This window comes from Salarias fasciatus, chromosome 7 (genome assembly GCF_902148845.1).
Source record: "Salarias fasciatus chromosome 7, fSalaFa1.1, whole genome shotgun sequence".
In the NCBI taxonomy this organism is placed as follows: domain Eukaryota; kingdom Metazoa; phylum Chordata; class Actinopteri; order Blenniiformes; family Blenniidae; genus Salarias; species Salarias fasciatus.
Window position 1 is genome coordinate 17351574 of NC_043751.1, and position 13183 is coordinate 17364756.

The window sequence follows — 13183 nt, forward strand, 5'->3', positions numbered from 1 at the left end:
CTGTCCGGTGTGTATCCTGTGGTGTAGAGGACACTAATGGCCATAAGTGAGATGCTGCAGGATCTTCAAGCTCAATCCTGCAAAAATGCTCTCATGTGAAGACCCGAGGAGAAGATATCTTATTACAATCAAGTAAGTAAAAACAACACTGATATACTGTAACGGAGCCAGAGTGGGGCCCACAAGGTCATAGCGTTTCATGTGATGCGTTCACGGAATTAAATTATAATAAAATATGCAGTGTATGCCAGAAGGTATACGCAATTTGCCAATTCTTAAATTATGACTGTCCATGAATGCATCATAGCTGTAAGCCAGCGCTGATTGGCTGTGCGGCATTAAGAGTTTTTTTCTTTGCACTTGAGCTGAACTCTTTGGAGGGAAGTTCAACAGTATGCTAAACACCATGCTAGCCGCTAGCGGTACTACCCAAAACCTAACATCGGAGTGACTGGTGAGTCAGTGAAACCTTCAAAAATATCTTTAACAGAATGCCGTGGTCTTAAAAACCTGCCTACTTGAATGTGCTTTGTGTACAAGAGATCTCCGAGTCTATTTTTTTTTCTAATATACGTGAATTCCAAAAGATATAGATCGCTGTGTCTATATCTATCTGAATAGATTGTGTAATTTTAGACCAGCTGTGTTCATTTTATATTTTTTAAGCTGTATTGAAGATGGTACAGATTTAGCCCGTGACTTTTGATCTGAGCTTTCAGCACCATGGACAGCGGACGCTCTGAGATTGACACCTGTCAGGGTGCTTTGTTTGTATGTGTGTGTGTGCGCGTGCATGTGTGTATTTGTTCTTCAGAACAAGTGTGTGAACTGGTTTGTGACTTTATTCTGCTTTCTGAGGCATATAGGTTTGCTTGGCTCAATAAAAGTGAGCATTAGTGTGTTGTTTGATGGTAGCATGAGGTATTGTTTGAATGGTAAAATTACTATCATAAGGACCCTTCAAGAATGCTCCGCCCCCTCTGTACTGAGACCCAAGCTCGGCCTCTGCTGATATAGATATACACACAATCTATATTAGTAGAAATTCAGTCAGTCTCAGCACTGCTGACGTGTGTTACAGTAATTCTGGGGGTAAATATATCATGAATACTGAACTACTCACTCATTTATCAACCATTTAAGAGTTTTGGTTTTTCAAAGACAGAGCAGAGTGTTTATGAAATGGTTTTGTAAGCAATCTAATGGGGAACTTTTAAAATCCTGAATGAATTTCTACTAAACAAAAAAAATCCTTGGAAAGATGAATAGTGCTTATTCCACCTACTCAATTTACTACAAGAAAAAAAAAACTGGCATTGTTCCTCGTGCTGTTGTAAATATGAAATGTTAATTCAAGTATTAATTTTCAGAGAAGTATAGTGCACCCACACAGAACAAAAACCCTGGCTGTTTTAATGTTGAATTAGAGAATTAGAGACATTTGATTAAGTTTTTCATTCATCCCCAATTAAGAAGGTCACTCAAATTGAAATCGGATTCATTATTTTCAGCAACTGCCAGAAATACCACATCAGTACTGGTGAAACATAACAATATCCAGCAGATCGGAGTAGGTTTTCTGGTGGGTACTGAGGAAATATCCACAAAAATCCATCCTGCTATTTTGACCCCAAAGAAAAATAAAAGAAAATCAAACATGGAACCACTAATTGTGATTATAAAAACAATTGAACTTTACTCAGACTAAATAAGCCTCAGGAGAAACTTTAAGTGAGACCCACCGCAACTCAAACCACGGCCCTAAACTGTTATTAGGAAAACTATTCTATCCATCTGCTGAATCCAAACAATTATGTTAATCTGGTGGAATTGACTCCAGTCGACACCAAGTTTAGTATCTCCATAGTTTGAAAGTCTATACCAAAGATACAAACATTAAATCACACCTACAGACAGTTTAAAGTCATTAATGACAATTAGAAACATGTCCTTGGTTGGTGGGAGGATGCAGGTCAGAGTAAGCCCACAGGGGCACAGGGAGAACATGCAAACTTCTGAGTTTACTGGGCCAGATTCACAACCTCAGATCCAGTCGTTGTCAAGACCCAACGTGATGTTAGAGAGAAAAAGGCAATTACTTTCAGTCTTACAAGAAATCCTGTTTATCTTGGCTCCCTGTGTGACTCAGAAACCACTTTATGTGAGAAAACATTGGAAAAAATGCTTTGAATATGTTTGGTTTAAGGCGAACTGACAGGAGTTTGAGTTTAACGCTATAATCATCAGTCATCATATCATAATGCCCACTGGGTATTGTAGTCTTGAAGCTCAGGAGACAATCAGATGACAAGATAATCAATCAAACTGAGTCCTTTTATACAGAAATACCTCTTGATTTATTGGACTTCCATGGCGAGTTGAAACTATACGCTCCACATCATAATATGGCGAGTTCACTCTCAAATATTCAGCACATCTCACGACAATGATTTCAACAAAGCGAAAAATAACTTAAATAGATTAGACGTAATGCGATTTACACTGTGAGACGAACCAACCTTTGTCCTTCTATTCTCAGTGGATGTTCACACAAACCACGGCGATTCATCCGGAAAAACACACCCTATCTATTGACGAAATAATGGACAATGCGCAGAGGACCCTAAATTGAAATAATAAAAAAATAAAACGAACATCCCCAGTAGGTCCTTGTCTTACCCTGAGCTCTTCGAACATTTCTGACATCAGTTTGTTTCAGTGATTTACCAGAGCGTCTGCCACCCGCTGGCTTCACGGTGCCACGCTCCGAGTCGGACGCTCCGTCGTACCAAGCTTTAAGGCCACCGTGTTAGCGTGACTTCAGTGAACCCGGCTCTACGTGCATGATGTCTGCCTGTATGTGTGTGTGTGTGTGTATGCGTACGTACACACACACAGCTGGCTTTCCAGGTACCAAAGCTCATAAAATGGGTGGTTAGTTAAAGGGGTCACTCAGTGGAAAGTCTCTCGAGGTTTTGGGGGGTTTTATTTCGCCCCCCCCGCCCCTCGGTCTACCAGCTTCACTGGCTTCCAGCTCCTCTTCTAGCTCCAGACCAGTGCTTTGGAATGAGATGAGTTCAGCTGCACGTTTTCATAATTCTCTCCATTTCCCTGAAATTACACACAGACAATCAGAAACAACAACACGAACAAGGTGAAAATTCTTTTCCTATTATTCGTCATATTTCATAATTCCGTTGGTAGTTTGTGAGACAATCTTTTAACATTTGCGCAACATGCACACACAACCTTTTCAGTGCGATTCTGAAGAGAATTTTGTTGCCAATTTGCATATTTTCTCACATTTTTGAGCAGCAGGTTGTTGCAGCCCAGCGAGATAGTGGCGTGAGGAGATGATGCGATTCTCACCTTGGAGGCGATGGCTTTGAGCTTGCCAAGTAACGACGGCTTTGAGTACACGACTTCATCCTCCATGTCTCCTTCGTTCTCTCCCTCCATCACGGCACAGCTGTCGGCCACTGGCATCTCGCACTCCTTATTGGCAGACATCACCAGCCGGGAGTACTTATACTCCAGCCTGGCATGAAAAACAAGCCATACAATCAATACTGTGATCGATGGAATAAAGAAGATGGGATCGTGCAATTGATTTAATCAGAAATGTGGAAGGAATGAAGAGTTTGAGGAAGCTAGCAGTACCGTTTATTCTTCTTCCAGAAGTAGCAGGTGAGAGAAACGAGCAGCAGGGCGGTGAAAGCTCCCAGGCCCGCACCGAGCCGGACCCAGAACTCCATCCCCTCACACGGCACGGTCTGCTTCTCGGGCAGCGTCACGCCCCCCATGCACAGCTTCGATTCGTTCCAGACGTACAGCAGGTCCTGAGGATGAAGCCACATCAGTGTGCATAAAAACGGTTTAGTTTTGCTTCACATGTTTTGGTTTTTATTTCCAGCACACTGCATTTGAAGTGAAACAAACAGCATTAAAGAGCCGACGCTCTGCTGTAAGAGTCTTAGCAGCTACATTAGGTGAACCGTACTGGAGTTAAAACCTGTTTTCTGCTTGGCCGAGTATGAAATACGCTTTCGTTTTCACACGTGTGTGTAAAAACCCTCAAAATAAAGCTAAAATAGAAATTCCATAGAAAGGAGGTTGTAAGCATAAACACACCTGCTGCCCTGCCCTGCAGACTCCCTCTATCTGATGGTAGTCCCTCTCCGTGCACGTTGGACAAGCCCCAGAGCTCTCCCAGAGGAAGTAGAAGGAGCATCCATTACAAGTCCCAGCAGGACAGGAGCTGAAAGAGGCAAACACAGACGCCACATCGCAGCACAGCCAGAAATGGAAATGAAACGGAACCTCGTGCGATGCGACGGGAGTGATACCTGGGAACGGAGAGCTCTCCTTTAGCACTCTTCTCTGGGTTACAGCGCAGCGTCACAACAGTGCTTCGGCCCGACTCACAGGAGGAAGTCACTTCCAGGGATCTGAACAATAAAAAAAAACTCAGATGACTGCCGTAACATATATTTTCTTTTTTAATTGAGATGTCCTAAATGACAGTGATACCTGTAGTAGAAGTTGATATCTGGGACTTTCTTAGCGGTGTTTGGAAACAGCTCAGGTGCTGCTTTGATTCCTTCAAGCTCATTATCTACAGTCACTCCTGTCGGTGACACAGCCGAAAGGTTTTGAAGATCAGCAGGGCATCAACGTATCCACACACACTTCTTGAAATGCGCATCTACTCACCGAGGAACGTGTCGGCGAGGTTGATGGACTGTGAGGAGAGAGCCGTGTTGAAGCCCCGCCCACTTGCTGGGATGATTGTTGACATACAGATGAAGGCTTTGACGGAGCTGGTTCCGTCGCCTTTCTCTCTCTGGGAGTCGGACACGGACAGGTCTGTGACATTGTCCGTGCAAACGGCCAACTTTAGAAACGGCAGAGGAAAAAAAATGCAACAGGGCTTCAATTATACAAAAAGATATCCAAAACTGGATGATCGTCGGACTGCGTTCTGCGTTTCTTTGCCCACCTGCCCTCCACACAGGCTGAGGCTGAACTGATGGAAGTACTTGGTTCCTTTGGAGGTGAAGCTGGGACCGTTCATCAGCGTCTGAACAGACCCCAGCTGGCTCAGGTCAAAGGTCAGAGAGACATTACCCTCCGTGTAGGTGAAGTGACAATCGCTGTAACACAGACGGTGGTCCTGGAAATCACAACAACATCCATGTAGTTAATCCTCAAATACTTTTTTTTTTTTTTTTTTAATTTCTTTCATAAAGATTAATTCCACACCTTGTCACTCTTGCTGGCCGGGCCGCAGGGTTTGCAGGCCGCCGGACCGGGCAGTGCGTGCGGCGTGAGGTACGTGTTCGGGGGACACTCGGTGCACTGGCTGGTCTGCGTGTCGATGTAGTGCCCCGGCGGGCACGGCACGCACGTGGAGCTGGAGGGCTGCGTGCTGAGCGCGCACACGCGGCACTCGGAGGACACCCCGTCCACGGCGTTGCTCACCGTGATGGAGAAGATGCGTGCCACGTCGCTGACGTGCCGACGGACCTGGAAACGGAGTTACAGCAGTTGTGAAACAATGAAACAATAAAAAAATCAAATCCTGCCAGAAAAGTTGGAGACATCGTGACTGGATGCCCGATCCACAAAAATCTCCTCTCCAGCGTTCACACAGTATGAAAGATACAGTGTGTAAGCACGGAGATGAAGATGCTTGTTATGTAAACTGGTTCAAATCTCTGAAATTAAAACAGACTTCAGGGAGGATTAAGTGTGCAAAAAAGTACTGTGCATTTGTAAAACTCAATAAAAAATGATAATGCCATAAAAAAGCTACATTTTTTTTTCAACCAGGCCTGTTTTTATGGCTCTCAGACAAAAAAATCTGAAAAAAGGCAATTGAGAGAAGTGATCTTTTCAAAAAATGAGCAGTGCAACGCGAGCCTGTTAGTACCGTCTTACCAAAACACTAAAACATCTATAATCATTCACTAAACATGTTTTAGAATTAAAAAAAAAATCCACTCAGAAAAACATCTAATTTATGTTTTGTTTAACCTTCTTTAATTTTCTTGACTGATCAGCTGAAATTACAATGAACACATTAAAATAGCAATGAAATGTCTTCATGCATGTCAAATAAATCTGAAACATAAGTTGCACCTTGAATTAAATGATGTGAAAAATTAACGCTTTCAATGTATTTTAATTTCTTTAGATGCACTTTTAGGATTCAGTGAAACGGTGCAGGAAAAACTCTGTTTTATGCATAAAATGTGACAAATGTGACCTGATTTTCATCAGATACAATTGTAACACATTTAATATCATTTACCCGAATCATTAACAAACTGATTGCTGCCAGAGGAAGAGAATCATCTCAATATTTAATAACATGCTGAACCTCCTTTGGCATAAAAGAATATCTTAATATATCCATACAGCTACACAGATCGCATTTCATTTTATTCACTGAAATCCAGGTTTGTTGACTCCAGTTAGTTATTTTTGGAGCCATTAGCCTCAGGGATTACTCTCTTTTCCATGGAAACACGATGAACGTTCACAGGCTGAGTTCCATGAAAATATGAAATATTTTAATTGGTTGTTTGAGATTAAAAACAGTGTATGGTTGTGTCTTATACAAAGAGCAACTCATAAATAATCCATACTTTAAACAGTTTGTAAGTGACTGCAGACCAGTGGTGCTTACGTCTGAGGGTTGGTTGGTCCTCTGGAAAGCCCAGGTGTAGGAAACCGAGGCGTTCTTTGTCATGACGTGCGTGTAGGTCTGCCTCGTTTTCGTCCGCTCCCAGGACTCCACCACGTTTGTGCTCTTCCTGTTTACATCCTGCAAAGACCAATCAGAAAACTGTATCCTCCAAACTTTGGGATACGAACGCCTGAAGCGGCGATGGCGGATGAGGAGCCGCTCTCACCATCATGAAGTAGAGCTCGCAGTCCGCCGCGCACACGGTTTCAAACTCAAACGTGATGCGACCGAACTCGGTCCCGGAGTGGCTCGACATGGACGTCGGCAGTCTGGAGGGCGGAGGTGGAGCATTAGACCGCTCAGTGCTATAAAATGTGATGGAGATGTGGAAACGGGATCATGGCGGTACTCACTTGAAGCCCGGAACGTGGATGTTGAGGATGAGGTAATCGTTATCGGAGCTCCCGGTTCCACTCTGGATGTGGTCGCCTGCCACTTCCCAGCCTAAAATAAATAAATTCAAACAGAGGGGGTGAATTTTGTTGTTGTTTTACAAAACACTAGCTGTCTATATCTTTGTGCTTGCACGCACACTCTCACCGTTCATACTGTCACACTTGGAGTTGCCCACATTGAAACAGGAGGTCTTCATGTTGGACGGAAGAACGTTCCACCACTTATACTCGTAGCCCAGGGTGGGCTCGGTGCCGGCCGGACACGGCTTACATGCTGAACGCAGTGGAAGAGACGATCATTAAAGCACGCAACGCCAAGTACAGAAACATAAAAAGGAGAAGAAACGGGATGAATGCGAGATAAATGGAGCTTTCAGTACGTTTTGTTCCATCAGAGAAAGTCCCAGGTGGGCACGGCGTGCAGGTGGCTCTGTCATTGTTATAGAAACCGGGGTTACAGGGAGGGCACGGCTCTTTCTTCCCACTTGGAGGCAAAGGCTCCGCTCCCGTCACGTTCTCCAGACAGATCTTCGGCTCAATCCATTTATACATGATCTGTGTCTGAGATTAGATGGAGGAAAAAGGACACAAACTGTGGTTACAGAATGATTCGCCCCCCCTCAGTGGTTTTTAACTCAAAAGACGGTTCTTTTTGTCCTGACCTTGCCTTCGTGGTCGCACGCTGTGTGAATCTGGAAATAGTCCTTCTTTGAACATGGCGGTCTGTCCTTACACGTGCCCGACCCCTCAGCTTGAAGAAAACAGTGGGAAGAGGCAAGATTACATTAACAAGAAAATACCCAAATAGTTTGAAAAGCACACACTATTTTTTTTATTTTTTTAGTTCACTGAAAAGCTTCAGTTGGGTATCAAGAGATCAAGAGATAGAGGTGCACTTTTAACTTTTATACTGAAATAAAAAATTTAAGCTACAGTTCCAGCAGTTCACCCCCAGCTCAGTTTGAGTCCCCTGATTTAAGGAAACAATTATGTTGATACAAGATACAAGAAAATAAAAGATGAATACAATCCATGCTTCTACTTTCTCTTGTCGAAGCAGCGGCCGTACAGTATGCATCAATGATTGTACTGAATTAAATATACAACAGCTGAAAATAACACGGAGGAAAAGATAAGGGAGTGTACTTTTTTATCCTGGTAAATGCCGTAACAGAAAACAAACTTGGGAAAGTAGAACAGGAGTTTCATTTAAAAGCGCCATCTGTCAATACGAGCTTCACTTTAAAGATTACACAAACCCATTGTGCTGAACTAACAAGCATGCCTCTTCTTCTCAAGTTTGACTAATGTGGGAGAAAAAATAGGACGGGCGCTCTCGAAGCCTCTTTGAGCTGCAGTGGAAGGATTTACACTGCGCTCATTACTGCGGCGCGGTTTGATGGTTTTATTCTGGGAGATTCGGGGTGTGTGAACAAACCTGCGTACTGAGTGGTGGAGTTACAGGGGGTGCAGGAGCTGGCCCCGTGGCCGGAGAAGGTGTCCCGGGGGCAAAGTTCACACATGGAGGAGCCCGGGACTCGACTGAAGGAGCCCGGCTTGCAGGGGAAACACTCCGAAGTGTAGGCAACGCCTGGTGGAAGGACATAACAAAAGCACTCAGCAATAATAATAGGCTGCTTAATATTACTTCAATATAAAAAAAAAAAAGCTATTTCATGCATCACCGACCTTCAATCTGAACGTTTTTTAGTAAAACAGGCTTCACTATTTTGCTCCCCATCAGAACGCCGCCTGTCCTCCAGTACAGGATGTTTGTTCCAGACTTCAGATTGACCTGGGACATAACCATTTCACATCTCATCAGTTTGGCATGAACACAGTGGAGAACAGAGACATTTCCATTTCGTTTCTGCAGCCTCAACGCATTAGAGTTAGAAGCGAATTGATCTTTCACACACAGTGTCGAATACAGCCTCAAAGGGAATAAACTCTGAAAATAAAAGCAACAGTAACAGGCTCAGTAGATAACTAAATTATGAGTTTTATTACAGAAGATTAACATTATATATTCCCACTACTACAAGGAGTGTGTAAAAGTAAAAAAGTGAACTGTGTTAACAAAGAGAGTCGTTCTGCATTGTGACAGGAAAATAATAAGCGGAGACAATAAGTGCTGACAGTCTCTCTCTTTGCACGGGTTTCCTGTTCAGCTCCGCCCAGTCGACGCCGTACAACGCATTTAATCTAAAAGGCCGAGGCCAGCTGCCAAAAATGCGTCCTCTCGACCGAACGCGTGCTTCTTCAGAGCAGAGGCATTTACCGTGTGAGTGGCCCACTCGCCGTGACTGGTGAGCTTCAGCCACTTGGCATCGGCAGACTGATCCATCTCCTGGCACTGGTCGTTCTGAATCTGAACCAACGAACACACACAGGCAGAAAAACACGCTGCATCACATTTAATTATCATATTAATTAACAACAAACAGACAAATAAAGACTAATCTCAGGCTGATCGATGACAACTTCACACATCCACAGATGAAAATCGTGTATCCATAATTTCTCCTACAATTATTCCAAAATATAACCTGCCAAACAGAACAGTAATACTCACAAAGAACTCAAAGAGCAGGTTGTTGTCTGGATATTGGTACTCGAAGCTGACAGAGCCCTGTTTCTTCAGATGGACCGCATAGATCAGAGAGACGGTGCATTCGTCCCGATTGGACTCCAGGTAGTTTCCCTGAGGAATCCACACAGAACTGCAAAGGACAGACAGTAGAGGAGGTTTTTGCCTTGTTGTGTGTCACTAAAACGCACTAGACAATGTTTTTGGTCACATTTTACCTGTCGCAGGTGACTGCGTCCGATCCGTGGAGATTGCTCTCCGGATTGGTTGCCAGGCTGCTGAATCCAGCGGGCATGGAGTCCCACTGGTCGAAGCGGACGCCGCTGCCTAGGGAGTAGCTTCCTGCTGCACACTGGGTACACTCCTGAGCCGACATCTCCAGGAACTCCCCAGCCTCGCACGAGAAGGCTGAGGGATGCAGTGGATACGGCACAGAGGCACGGGGGGGGAAAAAAAAAAGAAGCACGGCACATTGAATGAGTCGTTTCTGAAGCTTTATGGCATTCATATGGATTTAAAACAGACTGAAAGATGACAGACATGTGGTCACGCAAATCACCGCTGCATTCAGTTCAATGTACCCCCTGGAATCGAGGAACTTAATCCTCACATCCTGTTACACACTGTGTCTGTCTCTAACACTTTCCTCCACTGAGCTGCTGTGTCTTGTGCACTCGCCAGGTTTAATCAGGTTTGATGCCATTGTGACGCCTGTCCGTGGCTCAGTGCGACCAACAATGACATGAAATGTGTCCAGAGTGAGCAAATCTGTGCATCTGTCAGTCGGTCACATGAGTTTGACATTATGCTAAGATAAGATGGATTTATTCACACCGTCTGATCGCCAAAATAAAACCAAATTGGGTGTCAGTGCAATGTGAAGGGGCAGAATGTAACAAGGGTAAAATGACAGGTAATCACACCAGAGACTGGAGTTTCAACCAAATGTTTCAGGAGCATAGCAGCGTCGTTCGGTTTGATCACAAAATACCCATCTGCCTCCGATCGATCTCCTCTGTTCAGCTCCATGAGGCTCCGATCCAAAAGCATCTAAAGATGTACACAAGTGTGCACTGCAAATAATTCAAAGTGAAGCGCAGCAGCCACGGCTGGAGAGTTCCCAGATAAACTTTACAAAGAAAATCGATTGGCGTGGGTCTAGATCAGTTTCATGAAGCAATATGCCAACAACAACACTGTGACATAAATGCCAATATGTGTTAGAATAAACTTTGGGCTCCTTTTCTTTTAAACAAATGTCTTCATTAATTTATCGCTTTGGTTGACTTGAAAGACCAGTTGAACACAGATTCCACAAAGGATTAATTCAGATAGCGATACTGCTGTGGTGAAAAATATCTATTAATAGCAACAAAAAAACAAGCTTGCATGACCACATTGCAAAGCAGTGATGAAGACAGAAATGAGCAGATCTGCTTCCTCTGCCCCCAGCTGATGCCGTGTAGCAGTGTGTTCTTCAGGGTTATTGGCCCCGAGCTTCACTCTGTGCTCGGCTGTAGTGGTGGAAATTCCAGCGACTGATAAGGAGGTGACATCAACTTTCACTGTTTAACATACACACACCACACCACACACACACAAACAGCCTGTCCTTTCTCACTTACTGCACTCCGTGCCCCGCACTGGCCCCGGCAGTCCGGTACAGGTCCCAGGGCTGCGCGGGATGGCCACCCTCCACCGGGACCCGGTGCTGTCGCACTCTGTGTACTCGTAGTAGAAGTCCGCCTGCGCCAAAGACACACACACACACACACACGAAGCATATGCATGAGAAATCAGTGACTTGAGCTCAAGCAGGGAGCGAATGTAGGCCAGACACAGGTCTGTAAACATAAACACCACAAGGGGTCTCCACCCTAACGAGAGCATGCTGGGTCACCTTTTACCGGACGCTGATTGCGCTCGTGCAGTGACACTCCACTTGTACGTCCAGCTGTGCACGCTTACAAAGCAGGAGTGTCGGTGAGAGTGTTATCTCTCACGGCCCCCAACGCTCCTCTGCCATGGATACACCACATACCATCTCCACAGCGATGGCGAAACAGCCACTTAACAAGCAGCTTTTAACACTGTCGGCACTTAAACGTTTTATTGCACATATTAAGACGTGATATGGAGGAAAAACCATTAGCTTAATGTCCCTGGCTCCACAGAGTAGAAGGAGGGGGTCTCGTTTCTGATAGTTTACATAATGGCAGCCTTGAGCCAAAGCAGATTTTGACACTGCAGTGCATGCAGGCTGTTGTGTGAGGAATGATTTATCCTGGTAGGTCTGGTGGTGCAGCTCTCTTCCAGGGATGAGTATGCTATAAAAGAAGTACTATGTCACCATTGTTTATTGAGTTTTTTAAAAAATTCCCATCAAATTCATTTAATCTTTGAAATGCAAGGATAATTGCCGTGTAATGAAAAAATGCTGGCTAAGAGAAAAAAAAGATCAATATTAGAGCAATTTCAATAAAAACAGAAAGTCTTGAATCTACTGTAGGTGAATGAATATTAAACAGACCCTCACTATCTACCACAAAAGCTGTGGTCAATCACTGGCATGGCAGCTGTTCAACATTCATCTCACGCCATGACTCAATAGGAAGAGTGTTTATGGATGCACTTTATAATATTTCCACACAAGTGTCAAAGTGTTGTACTTTGGAGCTGATGCAGTGCTGTTAGTGTGACTGAGCCAATAATTTAGAGGAATGTTGCTCCTTTATCTTATGATTGTGATTGTGTGTGTTTCTGAGTGTGCGTGTTTTGCCAGCCTGGTCAGGAGGAGGTGTTAAGCTGAGACTGGCCAGAGGGAAGGAAAGGCCAGGCCATGCAGGAAACTGATAAGAGCACTCAGTGGTGGAGCTCAACACACAGCAGACCAGATCCCAGCTCCAGACTCCTCCATGATGATCAAACTTGATTTCTTTCTTTTCCTCACTTACAAACTGAGAACACTGACTGTGATGTGCAGTGACACTGATGACCAAGACAATAAATGCAGCCGGAAGTGTGTCATCATTTCTGATGGTTTTGATGCTCATCGTGCAGCCACAACATAAAGTCAGAGCTTTTTTTTATTATTATTATTATCTTCTTTTTTTTTAAATTCCACTCGATGCATTATTGAGCTCCAACAACGTGGAACAGGAGGACTGATCGCGCCTCACCTCAGTGCACTGTCGCGGTCCTCTGGCGCCGTCAGTCAGCTGGAGCGCGCCGCTGCTGATGAGGATGAGCGCGCAGCAGGCGACGAACCGAGCCGAGGTCCGCATCCTGGATCCTGGACCGGGGGAGGCGGGAAGCACGAGCGCCGCGCTCCTTCAGCGGAAATGTGGACCGTCGGCCCGAAACGAGAGGACACCTGCTCCTGCCGTAGCCTCGGGTTAGCAGATTGTCTCCCGGCCTGTCCACCTGCGATTATCCTCTCAGACTGAG

General features: G+C 44.7%; 1 protein-coding gene across 1 annotated transcript; it reads right to left on the reverse strand.

Moving 5' to 3' along the window:
- Positions 1-2445: 2445 nt before the first annotated feature.
- elapor2a (endosome-lysosome associated apoptosis and autophagy regulator family member 2a) lies at positions 2446-13183 on the reverse strand. Its single transcript, XM_030096391.1, has 22 exons — positions 12916-13183; positions 11362-11482; positions 9955-10144; positions 9722-9869; positions 9428-9517; positions 8836-8941; positions 8585-8737; positions 7809-7897; positions 7527-7707; positions 7292-7420; positions 7105-7195; positions 6918-7020; positions 6692-6829; positions 5263-5526; positions 5000-5173; positions 4714-4894; positions 4531-4627; positions 4347-4448; positions 4132-4258; positions 3661-3839; positions 3370-3538; positions 2446-3111 (listed from the first exon to the last, which is right to left on the reverse strand). The coding sequence occupies exons 1-22, from the start codon at positions 13018-13020 to the stop codon at positions 3043-3045; spliced, it is 3006 nt and encodes a 1001-aa protein (XP_029952251.1). The 5' UTR covers positions 13021-13183; the 3' UTR covers positions 2446-3042.